Consider the following 25,113-nt stretch of genomic DNA (forward strand, 5'->3'; position numbering starts at 1 on the left):
TTTCAGCCATTACCAACAGTTGTACGATGACCCGTCTTGAAAGTATTTTACTTTAATGAAATCGTGAATGTTTCCTATTCCATGGACAGTGGAATAGAAAGGTTGGAAGGAGACTTGTTCTAAAGAGCCATTTAAAACAAAAGTTGCTGTATTACATGCAGCCTTGTGATTCAGCCTAGAGGTGCCCAACTTAGGTCCCGGATGACCAGATCTATGCCAGATATTTAGGTTATCCATAAAATATAAACTGATATAGAATGAAACGAGGTCATCCTCAAAAGTAGTCTTGAATATCGCCTTTATTGGCAGACTTAGGATTCCCTTAGTATAGTCCTGCTCCCATCTCTTGGGTTATTTTCTCCTCACTTTCACGGTCTTTGGCAAAAGTCACTGCTCCGACTATGGGTTTAAGCCCTAGGCACATCTTTTTTCAATATATCCGATAGTTCGAAATCTGCATTTATTTGGTTTTTGCAGGCAAGTTGTGCCTGATAAGCCCTGGCCTTTCCTGCTCTTCACAATTTTGAATTGTGTTTGAGGTTGTGAGTAAGAAGAGAAGAGATTAAATCACCAATGGTCAAAAGTTACTTCTTAAAATGCTATAGAAGGATAATTCTGATGCTACTCTCTAGGTTGGTTTGATGAATGGAGAATTTTGAGAACTGTACTTTGTATGTTTTCTTTCCGTACTGCTCTTTTTTGGGGTCTGAGCTTTCCTTGGGTCCTGTATTGCAAAACTGAGAACATAAGGCCAGCATTCTAACAATTTCTGGTCTCTTCCCAAAGGTGACAGGGAGAAGAATAAATTCTTGGTTGGGTTTTTATGGCCCACTTTCTTATTTGAATGCGTGACCTTTTTAAGAATAATAACTTTTTGATTTATGTTTAAGGTACCACGTATTTAGTGCTTCTTGTTTCTAGAAGTAGGTTACATCTGCGAGGCATGTTTTGAAAAGAACAGAGTTGGAATACCAAACTGGGGAATCCTCACATTCAAGGTTAGAAATTGACAGTTGCTAAAATGTTTCTGAAAGTAGATGTTCCTAGCATGTGCTGCTGTAGATACACATGCTCTCCATGCTCCTGCCATGTAGCGTTGGGCTCAGATGTTTAAATTTTCTTTTTCTTTGAAGAAGCCTTTCGAGTTTCGAGGCATATGGTGACTTCTCCTTATGCTGGCATTGTGCATGGGCACGAGCTCCATGTTAGATGTTTTTATTTCCGTCAAATGGTTCGGACATGATGACTGGAGTTCCAGGATCGAGGCGCCCTTTGATGCTTTTTCCACGGTCCCTGGTCTTCTTTTGGACACCAATTATTGTATAAAAAAGTATATTACTGCCAACGTGTTGGCAAGATCTGTGAAACAGCGGGTCGAAAACTCTCCACCGTTGAGCCACAGGCCTGGCTAGGGGCCACGAGTCCCTCCTCATCCTCAACATTCTATTTTCCTTGCGGATGCATAGCTAGTAATTAAACGGTCCCCTTTTCAGCATTGCCGTTGCTTTAACACAAATTACTCCTGGGCTGACCACCACTAGGTGCATAATAAGTTTGTCACCACAACATGACAACACAAGTGTGAGGCCTGCTTGTCGTTCAGGACTAAAGACTCTTTGTCACCATAAGGACAGATGCTGGGCATATGATAAGATGTACAGACATTCTGCGGAAGACATCCCAGACAAGGATCCCCTGCGCCAAAGACGTTCAGGGAGATGGACCCTCTGACATTCCAGCCCACCAACCGTTGCCTTCGGCAGCCTTCTCTTCTAGTTCAGACTACGAGGAAAAATAATCTCAGCTTGAAGTCAAGGTAACAGAACCACACAGAAAGACAACACCCTAGGGTGTGAGTATAACTGGCACTTAGACACCAAACTCTCCAAAGCCCTTCAAGGTGAAATGGAGCACCACCCCCAAGGACTTGGGCCATTAGCGCCTCAATGTCGAGCCAGCCCTCTGGGGCACCACATGTCTCTGGCACAGGTTGATCTCAAGAAAAGCCCACGCAGCTGGCTCCCGCCCTGCAACCACAGGTGTCAAACACCAAAAAAAACTCTCTATATTCATCCACACACTGGGAGGTTGACCAAATCACAGCCCAAAGTGTTCAACACCTTACCACGTCAGAAACCAAACTTCGAGGAGGACTTGGCCTCAGCAACAGGACCAGCTCCAAAGCACAAAAAGAAGTGGAAAGACTAGGGCACAAGCCCTATCCACTTTGTCCCTTCCGCTCCCCATTCAGCCACACTGTCAAAGAAATGACACCTCTGTGTTCACCTCAGTCCTCAGCTAAATCACACAGCCACTACCACAAGGGTGAGCTATAACACTTCTTAAAAAAAAAAAAAAAAAAAAAAAAGGTAAGGGGGCACACTCCTGGGAAGACTACACTGTAGACCCCTTCTCCCCCGGGTGATATTCTGACCTAGACTTGTATCTATCCTTCCAAACCCCCCACACCCTGATGATACAGCCTCCTTCCATGAGGTAACACTATAGGCTGCCGAATACCACAAAGAAGGCCTTCATTACTCCAGGAGGAGAGTGACTTTTTCCTTGATCCTCTCCAAGACAGAACATACTGTTCCATTTTTTTAAAAAAAGTTTATTTTATTGAGTTTCATAAATCAAACAGGGAGACTCAAAGGTGCGTGGTTACATGAGTTTTCAGCAAATTATACAAGACCAGAAAAGTAGTTTTGTAATTACGAAAAACAATATGTACTAAATCTTGTGGACCTATCCCGCTGCTGCCATACAGATATCCGCTAGATCCCTACAACCCCCCCCCCCCTCCATAAAATGCCCTCCCAGTATGATGTCGACTAACTGCAGTGCAGGTAACTACAGGTGTATCACAACATCTGCCGTGAGTAGGCTACCCGCCAACCTAGCTCTATGTACTGTCCTGCACAGAATTCTCCCCCTCAGTTGCTGCTGATTGTATAAGTTTTGAACAACTCCCAGAAATTCTTTGGTCTGTTACGTGGTGGTAGTAGGTCACTGAATAGTTAAGTCTGAGTACTGCAATACGTCGTATCGCGGGTCCACAGCTTAATCGTCGGAACTGGTCCACGGAACCAGTGAATGGCAACCCTATGCTTGGCCGCTAGTAGTCCCATGTCGACCAATCTCCGAACCCCCTTTTTTAATTGGTTTGGAGTAGCCTTATAGGGCCAGCAAAGGGTCCGGCTCTGTGTTTTAATGATTTGTCCAAGTCCCTTAAAGACAGCCTCCGAAAACGCCATGACTCCCGTGCAAGTCCAATCCAAGTGTATGACATCTGCCAGCAGCTCCGAGCAACGGTCACATCTGGAGTCCTCCCTCAGCCCGTACCTATGAAGTCTCTCAGGGGTGTAATATACCCTGTTAAGGTGTTTAAAGTGAACCAGCTTGTGCCTCCCATTAAGAGATATGCGTTTGGTGCTCGCACAACAATAGGCACATATGGCATCCGTTAATTCCACATTAAGATCCCGCTGCCATGCTAAGCGAGCTTTAGAGTAATGATTTGCTCTATATGCCATTGATGTGTTACAAATGATAGAAACTGCCCTTTATGGGGACTTTGCGCCTATTATTTGCGTTAAGGCCAATAATTCAGGTGGTTCCTGATATTCATCCCCCAGAATCTCCTTTAATGCTCTGCGCACTCTGACATTGAAACTTACTCAGCAGAGTGTGGTCTGCGTCATGTAAGATAAGATCCTCCCACTTCTTGGCTGTGCCATCAACGAACAAGTCGCCCGCTGTCTTTATGCCTAGTGTATGTAATGCCAGTATCACCCCCTTATCTTTACAGGGTTTCAGCCATAAACACCACTCTATTGGGGCCTGTGGCGAGTACAGTATAGCATGTGCTTGTTGCTGCAATAGACTGTGCCAAGCATGTTCTGTGGAATTAATCGAATCCAATACACCCGTCCTCCTATCCCCCTCTGTGAACAGGAATGCAGGTAATGGCAGTGGTGTGGCTACCTCTTTCTCTATACGAAGGTGTGGAATGTCTGGAGCGCCATGCATCCAATAATATGCTTGTGCACTCTGTGCCGCCCTGTAGTATTACTCAAAATCTGGTGCACCTAGCCCTCCCATATGATAGGGCAAGACTAATATCTGCTGCTTAACTCCCGGCTGTTTACCTGCCCAGGCTAACCTTATCAATGTGGTGAGACTATTAAAAAAGACCCTAGGGAGCACAATGGGGATATTGGTGAATAAAAACAGCAGGCGTGGCAGAACCACCATTTTCATGAGTGAAATCCTACCCAGGAGGGACATCGGAAGTTTAATCCACCTCTCCACGATTACTGCAAGTCACTCCGTAATTCTCCCTAAATATTATTACCGCATTCGTGGTCCAGTGCAATGGGTACTCCGGGTCGAGTTGTGGAGTGCTAGACGTCAAGGGGAAGATGATTGACTTCGGCCAGTTAACCTGCAGCCCTGACAAGGCGCCGAAGTGCACCACCGTGCGCAAAACTGTTGCCAAGTTGGATTCTGTGTTCCTGACATACAGAAGGGTGTCCTCAGCATATGTAGATAGTATGATTTTATAATGCGGGTAGCTAACTCCTCTGTGTTAATGATACTCCCGAAGTGAGCAAGCAAGAGGCTCTGCAATTAACGCATATAACAACGGGGATAAGGGGCACCCTTGGTGAGTGCCTCTCGAGATACGTATGGGCTCAGTGACTGTGTTGACTATCTTGATTATGGCTTTAGGGTTATTGTAAAGTGTACCTAATAATTGTAGAAATGTTGGCCAACCCCCATTCTGGTGAGTACTTGTGTCATGAAAGGCCACTCAACCGAGTCGAAAGCCTTCTCTATGTCTAGGAAGACCGCCACGGCTGATGACTCTGGTTTTGTGCTGTAGCACCCCAAACACCGTACGCAAGTTATATGTCAGGCTCCTACCCGGAATAAATCCCGCTTGTTCAGGCGCAACCAACTTCGGGATCATTGAGGGTGGCATGGTACCTGTGACGCACATATCGTCAAACAGGGCTGCCAGCTGCGACAGTAGTCCAGAAAGGCCCTGTAAAAGGGGACGGTTAGTCCATCTGATCTTGGGGCACTTCCCGCTTTCATACCCAAGAGAGCTAATAGGATCTCGTCTCGTTCAATAGGTCTCATGAGGAACTCCCTATGCATAACAGTATGCCATGGTAATTTAATATGTGACAAGTAATCTAGAATCTCGTCGTCCGAGGCACCTCTGCAAGAAGAATACAGTTCTGAGTAATATTGTCAATATGTCAGCGACATCAGTAACTTCCGTTAAAGTCTCCCTCCCCCGTGGATTTAATCTCCGCGATCACCACTCTTTCCACTTTTTTCTTAATCAATTGTGCCAGTAATGACCCCTGTCTTTCGCTCTCACCATACATTCGGGCGGTGGCATATTTACCCATATGTCGAACTTTGTCGTCGGCAGTCGAATGATATGACTCGAACAGGTCTGAAAGTTCCCTTTTGACAGAGTCCCCCATCTCCGTCAATTGTCGTCCCTTTAATATCTTTATCTTCCTTTCTAAATCCGACAATCGATTTCTTATGGAAGGCAGAACCCCACAAGTCTTTAGAAATAGTAATCCCTCTAATATACACTTTAAAGGCTTCCCAGACCACTTGGTAGTCTTCAACAGAACCCACATTCAAATCAAAGAATGTATCTATTGCCTCTGCCAATTCCTCTCGGAAAGCAGCATCTAACAGGCAATATGGTAGGAGCCTCCACGTGAATGGGGGAATATGTTTAGTCGGGGTATCTATAACCAATAAAATCGGTGAACGATCCGACAGAGTGCGAGGCAGCACCTGACAAGTACGTACCCTGTCACCCAGAGTATCGACCAATAACCAATTAGTGCATGGAGAGAATGGTAAGCGGAATAATGGGTAACCCCACCCTGACGCGGGAATTTCGTGCGCCAGACATCCCGAAGTCCAAACCGAGCCATCACACAGTCCACATCTTGGCAGCTGCTGTGACACGTCTCTCCGGACCTCCAAACCTATCAAGTGTAGGATTCAGAACCAAATTGAAGTCCCCTCCCCAAAGCTGTTCCCTCGTTCAAAGTTACCCAATTTCTCAGCCAGCGCTTTAAAGAAAGTCGGGTTGTCAAAATTGGGACCGTATACATTGACAATAAGGAAGTCCATATCTTTCCCACCACATCTCGAAACCGCATATCTGCCTGCAGTGTCGGTAAACACAGGGCTAAAAGTGAGGGAGGACTTTGGGTTAACCCAAGTGAGGACACCCCGTGTATGCGTAGTGAAACCTGCATCGTGCACATTTCCCTGCAGGTCCCTGCAGCGTAACATAGGTGAGTGGGGTGGTAGGTATGTCTCCTGCAGTAACGCAATATCTATAGCGTGCCTAGCCAGATATGACAATACTTTACAGACTTTTCTATGGTCGTTGAGTCCACTTACATTCCATGTAATAGTTCTAATGGTGTCCGACTTAGTCTCCCTGTTGCCCTCAGCAGTGTGTGTCCGTCAGTTAGTGATGCCATTAATGGTCAAGAGGGCCAAAATACTGTAACACTTCTCTTGTATACTACCATGTACATTTATCTCACAACACCAGTGTCTCAATGACCGGTATCCCCGAACTTGCCCTGATGGAACAAATCTCTCACAATCCCTAAACAAAAACATAAAAAATAATTACCAAAATGTACCAACCCCCTCCCAGCACCCATGCACAACTCAGTTCAATGAAGTGAACCCAACAAAGTGCTGTCCCACCTCCCTCCCAAGTTACTAACCAGATGTAACCCCCAGGTGTGATTCACGCGTGAGCGGATGTTGCTTGCTCGTCAATAAGCAAAAACGCTGTCCAGCCTATGTCGAATCGCACTCCGCACACCGTCGAACAATGGGGTACAACTACGAGTCTCAGTAAATCAAAAAACCTACCAGCAGAATAAAGCATTTAGCCCCTGATACCAAACAGCTAACATTGGGGTAAGGGCTAGAGTGTGCCCAGCTCACCAACATCACATCATCCTGCCAACTCCCAAAATGTTACTTATCAGGTTGCGGTACCCCTCTTTCAGTCCTGATCATCCAGGGTGCGCCCTGCCGCTTCACCAATCAGCTGTTCAGTCACAACTACGTTCCCTGGACCTATTGACTCGCAGCTTGGCCGGATATAACATGGCATAATCAATGCCGAGGTCTCTTAAGTTGTTACTTCATCAGGGCGAACTGACGACGTGCCTCATGGACCCAAATGGTAAAGTCTGGAAACAAGGATATCACCGAACCTTCATATCGTAAGGGTTGCTTTTCCCTCGCCATCTTCAAAGCTACATCTCTGTCCCGATAGTTAAGCAATTCAGCTATGATTGGCCTGGGTGCAGCCCCCGGGGGGGGGGGGGGGGGGGTGGCGTGGCCCTGAAAGAGCGATGCGATCTTTCCACCACAAACATGTTAGAGAAGATGTCATCTCCAAGCAAAATCACACGAAACTTCTTGGTGTATTGTTCCATATTGCCAGTGGGGGTATTTTCCGGCAGACCGGTAATTCGCAGGTTACAGCGCGCTTCTAAGTCCTCCGTTTTATCTTGCAAGACGCACATTACCACGCCAAGCTGTTTATGTTCGGTGTCCAGAGTGGTTTGGGATTCTTCCACCTCAGTTATTCTGCGCTCAGACATATCAAGACGCTTGGCATGTTTATTCAGTCTCTCTGCCTTGCGAGCCATCCGATAGGACAGGGCATCCATGTTAGTGCCTAGCGAGGATATTCCGCTCTGTAGACTCTTTTCCATCGCAATCAGCATGTTACGGATATCCTGATGCGTCTCCGCTGCTGTGTGGTCTTGCATACTGGCCTCGCCGTCGGTAGAAGCGTCGTGTGACTTGGACCTTTTTTGGTCGAAGGAGAGCTTCGGCTGAGACCTGTCCGTTCTGCCTATATCTGACTCACCAAGTCTCCTCTGCGCAGACTCTAAGACCCCAGACAGGCGTGTAGCTCAGACGTACCAGGCGACCGAGGCCGGAGTAATAAGAGCTTTACTTATGTGACCGCCGTTAAGGCGCACAGTCTCCAGGTCGTGCCCACAGATCAGAGGGCCGCTGGCAATCCCCGATGTCCAAGCCAGCCCCCTGCAAACTAAGCTGAACTGCAGGGCAGTAATGGCGCTAGCCCACATCGGGATGGGTATTCCGCCTTTCCCGTCCCCACAGATATGTTAACACTGCTCCTCTTCTTTCTCTGGGCACAGCAATCCTGTAGGGAGGTCTGACATCCGGATGTCCCATACAGCTAATCTCTAAGAGGACCCCTGGAGAGGGCAAACCAAAGGGCCCAGCGTGGCTTCAATGCACAATTAAATGTTCAGTGTTATCGCCCCCACCAAAGCCGTCCATACTGGTCAGGCTTGGAACATCAAGTGGGGGCCCATGCCTTAGCTTGGGTGACACAGGGCGACCAATGCAGGTAACTTCAGCGATCCACACGACACCATCGCATTTTAAATTGTCCTATTGAGACTCTCAAGCCTCCACCTTCTGAGCATCAAGTCCAGCGCCTCTCACCTGCCGTGTAGCTCAATCTCAACGCAGCTGCTATCAGATCCTCGCAGCGTCGGAGCCCAAAACGCTGCAGCACGGTACTCGTGCACCGCCAGTGCGCTCGTCTGCTCTGTTAAGCCGGGATGCCTTCCCTTACCCCTGCGGCCGTCTGGGGCTCCGACACAACGGCCGACCCTCCACAGATCACACGGAGGCAGGCAAGACCAAGCAGGTCGCTTCACGGTGCCGCCGCAGCCCCCTAGTCACTCCGCAGGAAACAGCGTCACACAGCGTGGATACACCGCGCGGCTCCAGGGATCCTCATCGACCTCCACTATGCCGCCAACGATGTAAGTTTGACTGCGCCTTCAGACCCTGAGCCAGCCCTCAGCATCTCCTTTTGCGTGTATGCTCGGGACATTCGCGCCCCCAAACCACTGTATGCTGAGCACACCACAACTCAACTCGAGGGCGGCGATCCAAGCCAAACAAGGCCGCTACTCTGAAGTCCGCCGCACCTTCAATTCTGCACTTTTCGGGGCGGAAATCGGCTAACTCTGTTCATAATCACCTCCGGTTGCAGGAAAGCTCCATCAGGTGTAAAAGTAAACTCGTAGCTGTCGGATAATTAACAGATTGTGCCACGGTGTAACGGAGCTCACAGCTCAAGCGGCCATCTTGGTCGCGAGCAAGCTCCGCCCTCCCCCCCCCACCCAACATACTGTTCAATTCCTACCCATGCTTAAGGGAAGGTTAAAATCAGCTACAGAGCTCTTTAAGGGCCCTGTTAAAGCAAGTTTAGTAACCCTAAGGGAGGAATGTATGTGCATGGCCTCACCTTCTGATCCACCATAATCATGGGACATGTATAACCGGACTCCTTAGTCGTCCACTCTGCTCGTAAGCATGAAATCTCTCAGGAGATGTTCGGGCGGCCAACAAGGAGAGTAAGAGGTTGGACGCTGCAGGCAATAGGTTGCAACTGGGACCAATAACTACTGGCATTTGCCAAATCTGTCGGTCTACCGGCACATTGCAGTAGAGCCCATTGAGACTTAATGCAGGAGTTGCTTCAACGCCAGCTGTCCTAATAACGACAGCGAGAGGCAGGAACTAGTCACAGAAGGCAAAACCATTTCAAACTCATTTATACGTTGACGTTGCACCCTCGATGCAACAGGCACTGCTGACTGCTGGTGGGATAGCATGTTGGCTCAATATAACTATCCTCATTCGGTGACATGCATGTCTCCGAATCTTGGGGTATAAACCTGAGGTGTATTAACACCTACTTAATCTTCCCTTTGATGGGGAAATCCTGTTCGGGCCACACGTCGATCAAATGTTAGAAAAAAATGAAAAGGATGCTGATAGGGCTAAAACCAGGAGGACTCTTCTGGTAAATAGCCAAAGTTTCAATGGTAGCAATACTGTAGAGGTTCTATCACCACCTCCCCAGACACAGGCTCTTACCAGGGGAAGCAACAGCAAGCCTACCACCCTTATACCCCTCGTGGCTACACAAAAGGTGGGTATATGTTGAACAACAGTAGAGGAAGAGCCAAAGGAGGTTCCAGCAATGGGACTTCCACCAACCCAAAACACATCCCCCCCCCCCCCCGTACAGCTCCCACCCTCGCTGGACTTAAAACAATCTAACATGGAATCTGCTCATGCACAATGCCAGCATAAATGTGAGTCACCATGTACCTTGTGACTTAAAAGACTTCTTTGAAGAAAAGCATGTTTCAAACTTCCTAGCCCAACATTAGATGGCAGGAATCTACAGCACAACACTCAGTGAACAGATGCCTACTGGGTGAGTAGCATTTTCCTTCTTAAAAGCTCTGTACTGAGGGTTGACCTACTGAATCTTTGGAAGAATGATCATCTTTGGAAGAATGATCATCTTTGTTGACTGATAATAGCAGGTAATTCTAGGGATTGATTTTTTTAAATCTGATATTACCTTGTTACTACCAACCCAGCACTGTATACCTAAAAACATTTATAAAACCTGCTTGCATGTTACCCTGTTCAAATGATAACTACTTTGATGTTACTTTTAGTATCAGCTTTTTAGAACCTTCCGAGAAAATAAAAACGTTCTCGTTCCTTTTCCAAATGCTTCCTTCTTACCTCTCGCAACTCATTAGTGCCTAAGTTAGCTAGCGTGTGTAGGTTTTACTCCAGCATATTCACAACCATAACAAGCATGCCGCTCCATCCCTAGAAATGCGTACAGCCCACCCTGATTTGTGCTGGAGCACGCGGGTAACTAAAGAGGGACAGCAGCAGGTGTTTGAGTACAACTTGCATTGATCTGCACGTAAAACTATTATTCGGTCCTTTGACATGGTGTTTTTAGTTTGACAAGAGGGCCCTAGTTAGAAGTCTTACATTTAATATAATTTCCTTCTCTGCTTTTTGTTTTATTTTTCCCCCCACCTCCTAGACACGCAGCCGGATTTACACCTTCCTGTGAGAAAAGGTTGGTTTGATAACGCTGCATTGTGACCTGTTCCATCATGTCCACCCATCCCACTGTTGAGTAGCTTTGTTTTAGTTCCATGCTGGCTTCATTGTAGCTCTCCGGCGATGGCTTCATGCTGCTATGTTATTCTTGTTTACTTCGTGGCATGTGTCTGCTCAAAGTGTCTCTATCCAATTCACATCTAAGGATCTGGCCCTGTCAAGGGGATGCTTTTTTCCCTTTATATGCAATGGCAGGTGTCTACTGTTGAACACGCTGCTATAGATAAAGGTACATCACTAAAGAAGTGATTGAGCCACATACTTCATGTAACAACCACCATGAGCTTATAGCTCAAGCATGAGGTCCCTTAGTGGGTTAGTTTGATTTCTAGACACCTGGGGTGCTTCTGTACCTTATTGGAGTCTGCAGTAGAAATAACGGTGCTAAAGTAATTTAGCTCGAGAGAGCAGACCATTTTTCTGTTTTTAAGGGCACTATATTGAACCTTTCAATGTAAACCTATTCTATGTTATATATGAGGCCCTGAATGGAAAGAATCCCGGATACCTTTCAGGGAGCTAGGTGTAGCCCAGCTCAATACAAAGTTTTAGGCAGGCTGAGTTGTATTTTATTTCACCTGGGCGGAAATATGGAGGCTAGTTTACCATTCATGTGTGTTGATATGGCAGTGCAGGGGAGCCTTTCCGGCTGCAACTAGCGATACTTTGTTAGGATTGTGTTGCTTTCAGAGCTCCTTATTGGTCTCTTCCACTAATAGTTTTAAATGCATTTGCATCGCAGTATTGTAGTAGCTGATATACAGATTCTGGTTTGATAAATTGGCTTAGATCTAGATATATAAGAGAGAGCAATAGAAGCTAATATCCAGGAGTCTTCTGTGTGGTGCAGTTTATTACTGGGCGAACTAACCATTTTATTCAGTATTTGTTGTCATAATAGGTTTTTCCTTGCGCACCGGGGAACCTATACATTTAAAGAGTTTTCCTTATGACTGGAATGAGACATTGCAAATCATTTTGTTGCTCTTAGTATTGGAATAGCAGGAAATGCTTCATGTCCATAATAAGATGCATTGGCTGCACCATTGTGGTTTGAACCAGACGGGTGCAGTGAACAGCAACCACAGTGCTTGACTGCCGTGCTGATGGAGCCAGCAGAGGGCAGGTTTGGGTAGGAGCCCATTGACTGAGCCATGTATGCTCTTCAGTCTGCAGATTGGATGCCTAGCCAAGGACAAATTGACTCTTACTTAGCATTCCATCATTTGCCTAATTTCTATAGAGATGTTGTGCGCTAGCTGATGTGACATTGATATTTGATACACTATTACCCGTTCCTGCCTGAATGTCTACATGAGACAATGTAATTTGTGATTGGCCGGTCCCTTTAAGGCACTGGCCCATGCTGCAATTTGAGATAAAACCTCTCCTTTAACGTGCAAGGTGAAGTTGAGCACTTCATATGCCCCCCATTGGGAGCAGGATTTCTCAAGTTGGTGTGTATGGTATGGGTTCAGCCACTCAGTGGTTGTCTTGCATTAGTTTGCCATGTGTAGCAAGGCTGAAGGTGTGAAGATTTTTACTAATGTTTGTGGTCTTATTTTACATTGGATGTCTGAAGACTGCAAATTAAACTGGATGTTACTAGTTCAAAGTAGGGAGATGACCGCTAACTTTTAAGGAGCAGGTTGCCACTCATTTTCTTTAGCATGATTTTGAAAACGTATGTTTCATTTGAAAGCCTCTGCGAAGATCTGCTTGTGTTCCTGTGCTTAAAGAAGTGGCATCCATCTTTGATCATAACATTGGTAACTTGATAATTCCTAGCAGTATTATATGCTGTGTGGTCTGTCAAAGCACCACAGTTACCATAGAGTGAAAACCGCAGCATTTTCTCCGGTACCTTAACTCCAAGCTCGCTACCCTTACTTCTAGCATCTCTGGGTGTAAGCAACTATTTTCTTTTTACACCCAGCCGTGCTAGCGAGGCATAAGTATGTGTGCGTGCATATGAACCCTCAAACTAGAACTGAAATGACCAGATAAAACTTACTGTAGACTTGTGTGCTTCTCTGGTTTTGTTATGTCCCTCGGAGCGAGGATGTGCACCCTTCCAGCGAAAAGTATGTGAAACATTAAAGAGCACACTGAAAGCTGCAGATGATACTTCAGATTGGCCAAAGCATAAAGGCAAAACGATTTGGCTGCTGTTACACCTTACATTCCTTCTACCACAATCAGGTGGCAGACTGTTTACAAATAATCGCAACTTGAAAATTTACTTCCCCTATGCTTCAGATCTGAGATTTTTCCTGCTAGTTAATTCAAATTTGATCTTTGACGTGTGCCATCGCCGGCACCAAACCATGTTTTGCAGCGTGAATCGTTTCTGGATTCACATGCTGTGCATTATTCCACCATCTAGTATTTGGGTCCAGAATTGTAGTATTTCTTTAATTATTATTTTGTTTTTGGGTGGGCATCAATGTACCACCATTTGGTGTCTTTCTGTGACGTCGACGGGCTTCCTCTAGAAGCTCCCATCTTAGGTCGCCATCTTCAGATTCTTATTTTTTTACTGCCGTTGGGTCTGGATCGATATGGAAGGAGCTCCCAAGATTGGAGAGAAGAATCGACAAAGATAAGGAAAAAATTCAAGAAGAACACTGGTACAACGTTACGAATTACAATCTCAATCCAAAACGACCGGAGATAGATGAAAAACCAAATCCTCGACGACGATTGAAAAATGCGCTTGCAGGGGGCTCCCTGTACGCGATAACGGACAACACACCGTTCAAGTTTTGCAAGAAGGGTCACCACAAGTACACTCAGAAGGATCAGCATCCGGTCTGCAACCTTTGTCTACCGCTGGATCATCGAAGCGAGGACTGCAACGTGTGCTCCGTCTTCACCCGAAGACGTTAAGGGTGAGAGAAAGGCAGGGACGAGCCAACTATTACATGCAAGGCCAAGGACAACCGCCATCGTTGCGAGACCTGGGCCTCTCCAGTGAGGAGGAAGATAACGTTGCCGAAGGGCTAGAAGGCGGCTAGTACAGAGATGTTTAGGTCGTGGAGGTCGAGAAGAAGTCTTCGAAGGAGGTAAGAGTCGTTGACACCTTGAAAAGTAGAAGAGTCTCAAATCAGACTCTAGACTTTCAAAGGGAGCCTTGGTGCCGAAGCACTCGGCGACCGCAGCTGCATCAGGCAAAAACACACCGTAGGATCCTTGGATATGGGCTCCGTAACGGCAAAGACCCTCGAAGAGACAAAGACGTCAAAAGACAGTCTGGAAAAGGACGCTTCCGTGTCGAAAAAAGAGAGGTCCAAGCAAGCGTCGACCAGATCGGCGCCTACAAGCACAAAAACGAAAAGCCGAAAGTTTTGACGCCGAAACACAAGCGGCCGAGATGGAGAAGAAAAGGAAGAGGCTCGAAGCCGAAATGGCTAACATTTTACCATGAAAAAAAGACTTCGACGAAAGCTTGAAACAGTTCAATATTCCACCAAAAACAACAAGTACTGAAGGCGAAAAGGTCGTTGAGGAACTACTACCGCCGACAACACCCGAGCCGATCAAAGAAGAAAAAGAATAAGCATTGTTCTTCGGAGAAGACGTTAAAGGTGACGAACAAACAAATGCCGAATCGGCGATCTAGGAGAATCAAGACCTCCAATGGCAAGAGCTCGACGCCGAATCACCTGTGGAGGCTGGGGAAACATATCCTTCAAGGCCATAACCCCCAGATGACTTTGGCATGTATAACCAGGTGATTAAAAAGCAGCAGAAATGTATGGAGTTCAGCTGGAGGAAGAAAAAACGCAATTATGTCTTTTATTAGAGACTTTGATGCCAACACAATCAAGAAATCAATTCCTTCCAATGCTGCCAAGTGTACTGGACCAGGGAAAAGAGGCATTCAAGGAGCCGGCAACATGCAAGGCTATCACACCAAGAGCAGAAAAGAAATATAAGCACTCCTCTAAAGACCCTATATACATAAGAGGGTCTGTACCAGCTGACTCCATTATTACTTCCACAGCAAGGAAAAGAGCAAATGTACCAACAACAGTGGGACCATCTCTGACATAGAAAGCAGGAGTATGGAGTTTGTAGGGAGGAAGGTAGAACGGAGGGCAGGGTATCAATGGCGCATAGCTAATTCTAATGCATTGCTAAACAGACATGCTTTTCCGCATTGGGAGGAGGTAGGAGAATTGTTAAAGAATCTACCTGAAGAATTCCAAAGAAGAGCTAGCCACTTGGTAGAAGAGGGTAAAAACATTGCTAATACATGTTTAAAATCAGTCCTAGATGCTGCAGAAACATCAAGCAGACAAATGATGATTGGTATCACAGAAAGAAGGCATGCATGGCTGAGAATATCAGGCTTCAAACCTGAAAGGCAAAGTATCATCATTAATTCACCATTCAATGGGGTACAACTGTTTGGAAGTGTGGTTGATGAAAAACTCAATCAATTAAAAAAGGACAATAAGACAGCTAGATCCATGGGTGCTCTACAATTTAGAGGCACACCATCAAGGAGACCAGCAGGGAGAGGTACACACCAACCTGTTCTCACATCAAAGTTCCCAGCAAACATACCAAGGGGCAAGCCAGGTTCCACAGCAGAGATGGCAATACCAACAAGGAAGGCAATCCTTACGAGGGCGTCCCCATGGCAGAGGACAGCTACAAAGAGGTGGACAACAAATCTTTAGTAAGTGATTGCACTCAACAAAAGGTACACTCACAAAGAACAGCAGTGAGGGTGCTCACATTAAAACAACATATACAAAAATAAAACCCTGTCAGTTTACAGTTCCTCCGACATACCACTCCAGTAAGAGGCAGACTTAGATTATCTGAAAGAGACACGTTAGTGATACATTCCTTACCTTAGAATATCCCCAGGCGTCAGACTGGATCCGGAAGGTTTTTGACAGCATTACCCCTGCACGTCGGTAGGCGTCATCATGCGGCTCCGCGTACGTCGCTGGCGTCGTAGTCGCCAAGATGACGTTGTCGGAGCTACTTAGACATGCCTACGCGCGCTGACGTCAGTTCTTTCTTTTTCCGCGCCAGCAAGCGCAGATCTGAGAGAGAGCGGTACTCCTAGTTAATGTTGTAACTTTGTTCTGAGACTTGTTTCTCTTGTTTTGTCGAGTTCTGACTTCTGGTGCAGTAGAGATGCCTGGGTTTCAGTCCTGTCGGGACATGTCGGTGGCGGACCCACATAACGTGCGTCTCTTCTGCTTGGGGCACGCCCATGACCCCGAGGCATGCCCCGATTCATACCCCGATTGTCGAGCCATGGTGCCGAAAGCTTTGCGGGAGCGTTCCTGAAAGTTGTTAGAGGTCCGGCAATCGGTTCCGCGCCGATCAAGATCCCGCTCCAGTGGGAGGTTGAGGGACCGGTCGCGGAGCCATCAGCATCGCTCGCCGGGGTCGGGGACAGGCAAGTCAAGGCACCATAAAAAGTCGAAGAAGCGACGTCGCTCTTCCTCTACCCCTCAACGGTCGCGGGACACGGTGGAGGGGGTGGGCGGTCACTCCCCCGCAGCTCCATTGGAGCTTCCGTTGTTGCCTGCGGCCTACTTGCCTTTACTGGGGCTGTACGCGACTCCGGAAGAAATACAGGTCTTCCTGTCGGCCATGGGCTGTTTATTTGCCCCATCGGGCCCCTCCGGTGCGCCTTTGGGCCCTGTGAATCCCTTGGGTGGCTCTGCCCCTGTGCCGCCGCCTTTGGGCCCGGTTACACCGGCAAGATGCCCTGAGCCACCGTCGGCTCTGGCCTCAGCGCCACCATCCTCAGCACCACCGTCGGCTCTGGCCTCGGCGCCGCCGTCGGCTCTGGCCTCGGCGCCGCCGTCGGCTCTGGCCTCGGCGCCGCCGTCTGCTCTGGCCTCGGAGCCGCCGCCGGCTCTGGCCTCGGCGCCGCCGTCTGCTCTGGCCTCGGAGCCGCCGCCGGCTCTGGCCTCGGCGTCGGCTCTGGCGTCGTCTCTGGCGCCGGCGTCTGCTCTGGCCTCGGCGTCTGCTCTGGCCTCGGCGTCTGCTCTGGCCTCGGCGTCTGCTCTGGCCTCGGCGTCTGCTCTGGCCTCGGCGTCTGCTCTGGCCTCGGCGTCGGCTCTGGCCTCGGCGCCGGCTCTGGCCTCGGCGCCGGCTCTGGCCTCGGCGCCGGCTCTGGCCTCGGCGGCGGCGCCGGCTGCGGCTCTGGCCTCGGCGCTGCCGTCGTCTCCGGCCTCGGCGCTGCCGTCGGCTCCGGCCTCGGCTCCGGCCGTCGGCTCCGGCCGTCGGCTCCGGCCTCGGCACTGCCGTCGGTTCCGGCATTGGCGCAGCCGTTGGCTCCGGTCTCGGCAACTCCATTGCATCCGACCTCGGTGTCTGCCTTGGCGCCGGGCACGGCATCGTTGCCTCCAGGGCCATACTATATCGAGCCTGCTTTCTCCAATTCCTATTCCGAGGGGGAAATTTTTGTTTCCCTTTCCTAGGGCCCCTTGTCCTTCTCGCCCTCTCAAACGGCCGGGGACCGAAGGAGGGTACTAGAAGGGGTCTGAGGACCTTCTCACAGCTCGGTGGGAGGATGTACTAAACTAGGTTGGCAACACGCAAGCTGGACTTATCTCCGCACCCTAATACACTGTCCCCTTCTTCCGTAGCTCTGGAGGTGGTTGGTTCATTCTGTGGTGTTGCGTAGGAGAGGCTCCTACCCTCAAATTCCCTACAGTGCCTATCAGGTCTCTCCTGACTGCAGTGTTTCAGCAGCAGCCTCCTCCACGGAGCCACTACTACCCTTCAATAATGCACTTAAGCCTACCACAGGACTCCTGTGGATACAAGGCAACCCCAGTTTCATCACACACCACCTAACGTCCGAGTGGCTAGTTGTCCAAGACTCTGCCTCTCCAAGTGCCATTTGACCTCTATTCACACTCTGTGTGGAGCACGGCGGCGCAGGTGCTGCCTCAGTGTCTAGCAGAGGCTTGCAAGGTGCTCTCCCAAGCAATTGTCGAGGGCAATGATGCGGCACGGTTCACCGTTCATTGTGGTCTTGACTACGCCTCCTCCATAGGCAGGGCAATTTACATACAGCAGCGCAGCTGCAAACAGGGGACCCATACCAATGGGTCCCGGAGCTAGCGGGCAGTTCAGTCCTAAAGACCTTCATACACTGCTGTTTCAGTCCAGTGTTTAAGACCCACAACACGCGAGCGGGCGGCAGGATTCGCCATCACCTCCTCCACTGGCGCGTCATCACTTTGAACAGGTGGGTTCTGCAAATGGTCCGAAGGGGCTACTCCCTCCCCTTCGACACTACTCCTCCTGCCATGCATCCTCAGCACCACCTCATGTCAGGAGATCCCTTGACACTTCTCCAGCATAAGGTTGCGTCCCTCTTGGCCAAGGGGGCCATTGAGCACGTTCCAACGTCAGAAGTAGGTTGTGGTTGTTACTCTCACTACTTATTAATTCCAAAGGAGGACAACCGCGTATGTCCTATCTTAAACCTCCGAAGCGCCACTCACTTCCTCCGGCAGGAGAAGTTCAAAATGCTTGCGCTTGCTCTGGTCTTGTCTGCCCTACACCCGCAGGAGTAGGTTGTACAATTCAACCTGCAGGATGCTTATTTTCATAACCCTATCCTGTCGGCCTACCGGCTTTACATGCGTCTCATAGTAGGCCACAAGCACTTTCAGTTCACCGTGCAGCCCCGTGGGTGTTCACGAAAAGGATGGTGGTGGTTGCAGCTCATCTGCGCAGATCAGGGATTTCAGTCTCCCCCTATCTCGACAACTGGCTGTTAAAGCCAGACTCCCCCAGGCAGTCGTCTCCCACCTCCAGTCAACGGCCGACCTCCTGCATTTGCTGGGGTTCTCCATCAACGAGCCGAAGTCACATCTGATCCCCTCTCAAAAGCTCCTCTTCATTGGAGCGGTTCTGGACACGGCGCAGTTTTGTGTTTATTCTCCCAAAAAGAGAGCCCGGGACCTTCAGGCTATGATTCCGATCTTTCAGCCCTTCTGCTGGGATTTGGTCAGGAAGACACTGAGGCTGCTGGGCCTCATAGCCTCCTGCATCCTGCTGATCAGTCATGCCAGATCGGATATGCGGGCTCTGCAGTGGGACCTGCAGTTCCAGTGGACGCAGCATCAGGGAAACCTGTCCAACTTCATCCAGATCTTGGACGGCATTGCACAAGACTTGCAGTGGTGGCTCACAAACAGTCATTGGGTCAGCAGCAGATCCCTTCCCCAACCGGAGCATGCAGTGGTGACGGATGCGTCCCTCCTGGGATAGGGGGCCACATGGGAGAGGCGAAGATCAGAGGCATCTGGTCTCCAGCGGAATCCGAGCTCTATGTCAATCTTTTGCAGCTCAGGGAGAGCCTCCTTGCACTGAAAGCATTCCTTCCCTCTGTCCAGTGGAGAGTAGTGCAAGTGTTCACAGACAACACCATCGCCATGTGATACTGCGACAAGCAAGGCGCGGTGGGGATCGTGGACCATATGTCTGGAGGCTCTGCGCGTCTGAAAGTGGCTGGAACGCCAGGGCATTTTCCTGGTGGTTCAACGATTGGCAGGATCTTTGAACGCCAGGGCGGACAAACTCAGCCGTCTGTGCATAATGGATCAAGAAGGGCGTCTTCCCTCGCAGGTGGCACAAACGCTCTTTCTACAGTGGGAAACACTTGGTTACATCTCTTTGCCACCAACAAGAACGTTCACTGTCGTAGTTCTGCGTGTTGGGGTTTCCAAAGCAATACCAAAGGGGATGATGGACGGAGCGTTTTAGCAAATCACCCCCAGTCAACTGATCTGGGTTTAATCCATCATCATTCTTTAGCTCTCTCCACCACCCCAGTTCAGACATGTCCATATGCAAATCAGTCTGACCCTGTGCCTCATGGGAACAGTCCAGACCGAACTTTCCAAGGTGGCCCTCGCTCAGAGCCGCTTTTCATCGCGAGTGGAGTTGCGGTCTGTTGTAAGCCTTCTGCGTATATCACTTCTAACCAAAGTGCTGAAGAAGATCGGACGCAACCAGGCCCAAGTCATTCTTGTGGCACCGAACTGGGCTCGAAGAGTTTGGTATCCCAAGCTCCTCAGTATGAGCGTGGATCCCCTGATCCAACTGCCTCTTCGGGAGGATCTTCTGTCGCAGCATCAGGGGACAGTCATCCACCTGAACCTGTCCAGCCTCCACCTCCTTGCGTGGAGATTGAGCGGCGACAGTTGATTCCTTCTGACTTGCCTCCTGAAGTCTGTGATGTCATTCTGGCAGCCAGGCGTCCCTCCACTAATACCGTATACGCCTGCTTTCTGAGGTCCTTTTGGTCCTTCTCTCTTTGGCCCAGCAGGACTCTGCTCTGGGCACTATTAAAGGCTTCCTTTCTGCTCTTTCAGCCTTTCCCAGGCTGCCTGATCAGCCCTCTATTTTCAGATCCCCTGTGGTCAATAGATTTCTCAAAGGCATTACTCACCTTTTCTGGCCTATTCCGTTTGTGATGCTTCAGTGGGACTTGAACCTGGTTCTCACATACTTCATGTGCACTCCCTTTGAGCCTCTTCATAATTTTACAAACTGTCTTCCTGGTGGCTATCACCTCCGCTAGGCGTGTGAGTTAGCTCCAGGATATTTCCTGTAAACCTCCTTTCCTGGCGATTCATCCGGACAAGGTTGTGCTTCGACCACGTTCCTCCTTTCTACCAAAAGTAGTCGCTGCCTTTCATCTGGGGCAAACGTGCGCTTTCATTCTACCTCAACCGCACACAACAGTTTGGGCTGGATGACCAGCTCTTTGTTGGCTGCGTGAGCACCAAGAAAGGCCGGGCTGTACACAAATAAACTATCTCACGCTTGGTTCTCTTGTGTATGCAAGCCTGTTACTCTTTGGCTAAAAAGGAACCTCCGGTAGAGTTGCGCGCCTATTCGACCAGGGTGACAGCAGCTACTACAGCATTGGGATGCGGTGTCCCACTGCAACACATCTGTCAGGCGACCACATGGGCCTCGCTGCACACTTTCACTACGCATTATTGCCTTGACAGTCAAATCTGGAGAAACGGCTTCTTTGGCCATTCGGTTCTCCGTGACTTTCTGGTGTATTATCACTTTGCAGACCCACCACCGGGGTTGGTATTGCTTGGTTATGTATTCCGAGGTAAGGAATCTATCACTAACATGTCTCTTTCAATTGCACAAGTTACTTATTTGAGTAACGATATATCTGTAAGAGACATTAGTTAGTGATCGATTCCTTACCGCCCACAAATCCTCCCCGTTCTGCGAAGTGATCTCTAGGGTTGAGGTCATTTCTTTCAGGGCCCTAGTTTTAATGCACCAGTAGTCAGCCTCTGGCATGGCTCTGCATTCCTGGCGCGGAAGGTAGTGTACAGAACTGACGTCAGCGCGCGTTGGCACATCTAAGTAGCACCGATGACATCATCTCGGGGACTCCGACGCCTACAGATGCGCCGGGTACTGCTGACGAAAACTTTCCGGATCCAGTCTGATGCCTGGGGATATTCTAAGGTAAGGAATCTATCACTAACTAATGTCTCTTTCAGATATTTCGTTACACAAGTAAGTAACTTGTGCTTCCCTACAAAAATGGAAGGCAATAACCACAGGCAAACGGATTTTAAACATAATACAGTACAGTTAATGCATAGAGCTAACGAAACAACCTCTAAACAGGAGACCAATGCAAAAGATGCATTTAAAACAGAATTATCTCACCTAGTCCGAGGTGCAGGAACTTCAGGGAAAACGTGCAATAGAGCACGTACCACGCAAAGGAAAGAACGGGGTATATTCAACATACTTTCTAATTTCAATAGTAGACGGAACATTACGAACAATATTAGAGTTAAGGTTTCTAAACAAATGTATAAAGACACAAAGATTCAAAATGACTACACTGCAAGAGGTGCTACCTCAATTGCAAGAAGGCGATTGCATGGCCACAACAGACTTAAAGGATGCATACTTACACATCTCAATGAACAAAAGACACAAGAGGCTGTTAAGATTTGTGGAGAACAAAAGATTCTACTAATTCAAAGTACTGGCTTTCAGTCTAAAATCTGCACCAAGAGTGTTTACAAAGTGCCTAGCCTCAGTCGCAGCACATCTCAGAAGGAAGGGGATTCATGTTTACCCCTACTTGGACGACTGGTTAGTAAGAGCAAACTCTTATAGTATATGCTGTTTGCATAGACTATAACAGGTGATGGGGACACTAGTTCAACTGGGGTTCTCCATACATTGGGAGAAATCATCACCAGACCCAGAACTCATAAAGGTGTGCATAGGTGCAGAGATAAATACAGTGTTGGGGAAAGCATTCCCAAGCTAAAAGAGATCAGCCTTATTGAAGGAGACTCATCTATACCAGAAGGGGCCTCATCTGACAGTGAGGACAGTGGGGAAATTACTAGGAATGATGGCCTCATGCATTCGTTTAATTCCCATCATTCGTCTACACATGAGACCATTTCAGGAATGGCTCCTGACACAATGGTCACAGGCAACAGGGAGTTGGGAGGATCTAGTGGTTGTCACACAGACAGTTCATCAGGAGGTGGCATGGTGGAACAAAACAAACCTAGCACTGGGGAGACTTTTCACACCACGAACTCCACTAGTGACCATAACAGATGCGTCCCTAATAGGATGGGGAGCACACATGAACAACCTCAAAGTGAGGGGATTGTGGACACAGCAGAATGCAGTGAAGCACATCAATATGTTAGAGCTAAAAACAGTATTCTTAGCCTTAAAAGCCTTTCAGAAAGAGCTATACAGGAAAAGGGTGTTGATACAAACAGACAACACAACAGTGTTTTACATAAACAGACAAGGAGGGACTGGGTTTGTAACTCTAAACGCTAGCTCTAGAGATTTAGAGATGGGCAATCCCAAGGGGAATAGACATGATAGCAATACACCTACCAGGAAAAGACACTAGAGAAGCAAGCAAATTGAGCAGGCAAACCACATTATCCCACTAGTAGGAACTAAATCAGACAGAACTGCAAAAGATTTTCAGGAAATGTGGAATACCACAAATAGACCTATTTGCAACACCCCACAATGCAAAATGCCAAAACTTCGCATCCAGGCGACCCTGCAGACAGTCTTGGGGAATGCGCTATGGATAGACTGGTCAGGGATATTTGCTTACGGTTTTTCCCCAATATAGTTACTGAGCAAGGTGATCAGCAAATGCAGGATCAGCAAAATGACAATGATTCTCATCGCACCATAGTGGGCCAGAAAAACTTAGTTCTCAGAAATAATGGAGATGTCTCAAGGAACAAGGCACCAACTTATATAAAAAAAAAAAGAAGGATTTGCTAACAATGCAAAATGGGAAAGTACTTCACTCAGAACCAGAGAACTTAGGCCTAGCGGCATGGCTCTTGAGGACTTAGAATTTGCACTTCTCAAACTACCAGAAAGCACAATGGCTGTTCTAAGAGAAGCTAGGAAACCAACAACAAGAAAATGTTATGCAGCTAAATGGAAAAGATATACACAATGGTGCCTTAAAAAACGTCTTGCGAAGAAGATTACAAAAGAAAGACTGTGCTAAAGTACTTGACACATTTACTACAAAGTAAATTATGCTACACATCACTAAAAGTACACTTAACAGCAATTGTAGCGTATACAAGAGGTGAAACCGGGAAACGTTTCTTCACTTAACATTTGGTCAAAAGGTTCCTAGAGGGGGCAAAAAGAATTGCACCTCCAAAAATGGTGCCAGCACCAACACGCAACCTGAACATAGTTCTAGCACGGATGATAAAAGCACGGTTCGAACCACTAGACAAAGCAACGCCACAAATGCTCACGCTTAAGACTGCCTTTTTAGTGGCAATAACATCCTTACGTAGAGTTAACGAACTACAGGCACGAACACTACAGGAGCCTTACTTCCAAATACATAGTAACAGGATTGTCACGAGGACAGATCCTCAATTCATACCAAAGGTGGTATAAAAATTCCACATAAATCAGAGTATACAAATGCCAAGTTTCTTTCAAAATCCAAAAACCAAAGCAGAAAAAACTTTTCACGCACTTGACGCTAGAAGAGCGGTCATGTACTAGATTGAAAGAACTAAGGAATACAGGAAAACTAAACAGTTATTTGTATCCTGTGCAATCAGTTTTCTGGGAAAACCAGTAACCAAAAACACTATTGCAAGATGGATAACGCAAGCCATACAATTATGCCACAGGCAAGCAGGACAAACCTTACTATATGCCTCGCGGGCACGTTCCACAAGATAGAAAGGAGCAACTATTGCATTTGTAGCTAACACTCCAATCCAAGACATTTGCATGGATGCAACATTGTCTTCAGTGCACACAAAACATTACTGTGTAGACATTCAAGTGAACAGGAAAGCACAAGTAGGACAAAAGGTCTTAGAAGATCTATTCACAAACCAAAGTTCCTCTTCCACCCAGCCACCACAAGACTGGCAAACCGCTACAAAGTCTATGCACAGTATGTGAATCCAGAAAAGATTCACCCTACAAAACTAATAGTTTCTCACCTGTCGGTGTAGTTTTGCAGCTTGAAGAATTTTCTGGATTCACTAGCTAACCCACCCTCCTCCGCCAAGGAAGATGACAATAAGAGGAGACAATAGGAGGAGAGAGAGAAAAAAAAGAATCCGAAGATGGCGACCAAAGGTGAGAGCTTCCGGAGGAAGCCAGTCGACGTCACAGAAGGACACCAAATTGGTGGTACGTCGACACCCACCACCACCAACAAACAAGCATTGAAAATGCAAAAGGTCTCGCCCTCGTTTAAGTTAAAGTAATTCTGTTTGTAATTAGGTGGCTTTTTAGCTTTGCTTTTATTAGTGTTTTTCAAACTTTCATGTACATGACATGCATATGTATGCACATATGTATATGTACGCATGCATTTATATTTGTATTTATATAGGTATGCAGATGTGTATGTATATATACACACATACATATATATAAATGCATATGCATATATATAAATATATATATGTGCATATGTGTGCGCGTGCAGAG

At 47.8% G+C, this 25,113-nt stretch overlaps 1 protein-coding gene across 10 annotated transcripts in view; it reads left to right on the plus strand.

Moving 5' to 3' along the window:
- Nucleotides 1-25,113, plus strand: part of APLP2 (amyloid beta precursor like protein 2) — a 697,478-nt gene that overhangs the window by 604,254 nt on the left and 68,111 nt on the right. For 5 of the 10 annotated variants that reach the window (XM_085647208.1, XM_085647210.1, XM_085647211.1 and 2 more), the window contains one exon: nt 11,000-11,035. The exons of the other annotated variants lie outside the window; for them this stretch is intronic. In XM_085647208.1, the coding sequence (XP_085503334.1) occupies nt 11,000-11,035 (36 nt within the window). The remainder of the gene's footprint in view (nt 1-10,999; nt 11,036-25,113) is intronic. 10 annotated transcript variants of the gene reach the window in all.

This window comes from Triturus cristatus, chromosome 3_2 (genome assembly GCF_964204655.1).
Source record: "Triturus cristatus chromosome 3_2, aTriCri1.1, whole genome shotgun sequence".
NCBI lineage: Eukaryota > Metazoa > Chordata > Amphibia > Caudata > Salamandridae > Triturus > Triturus cristatus.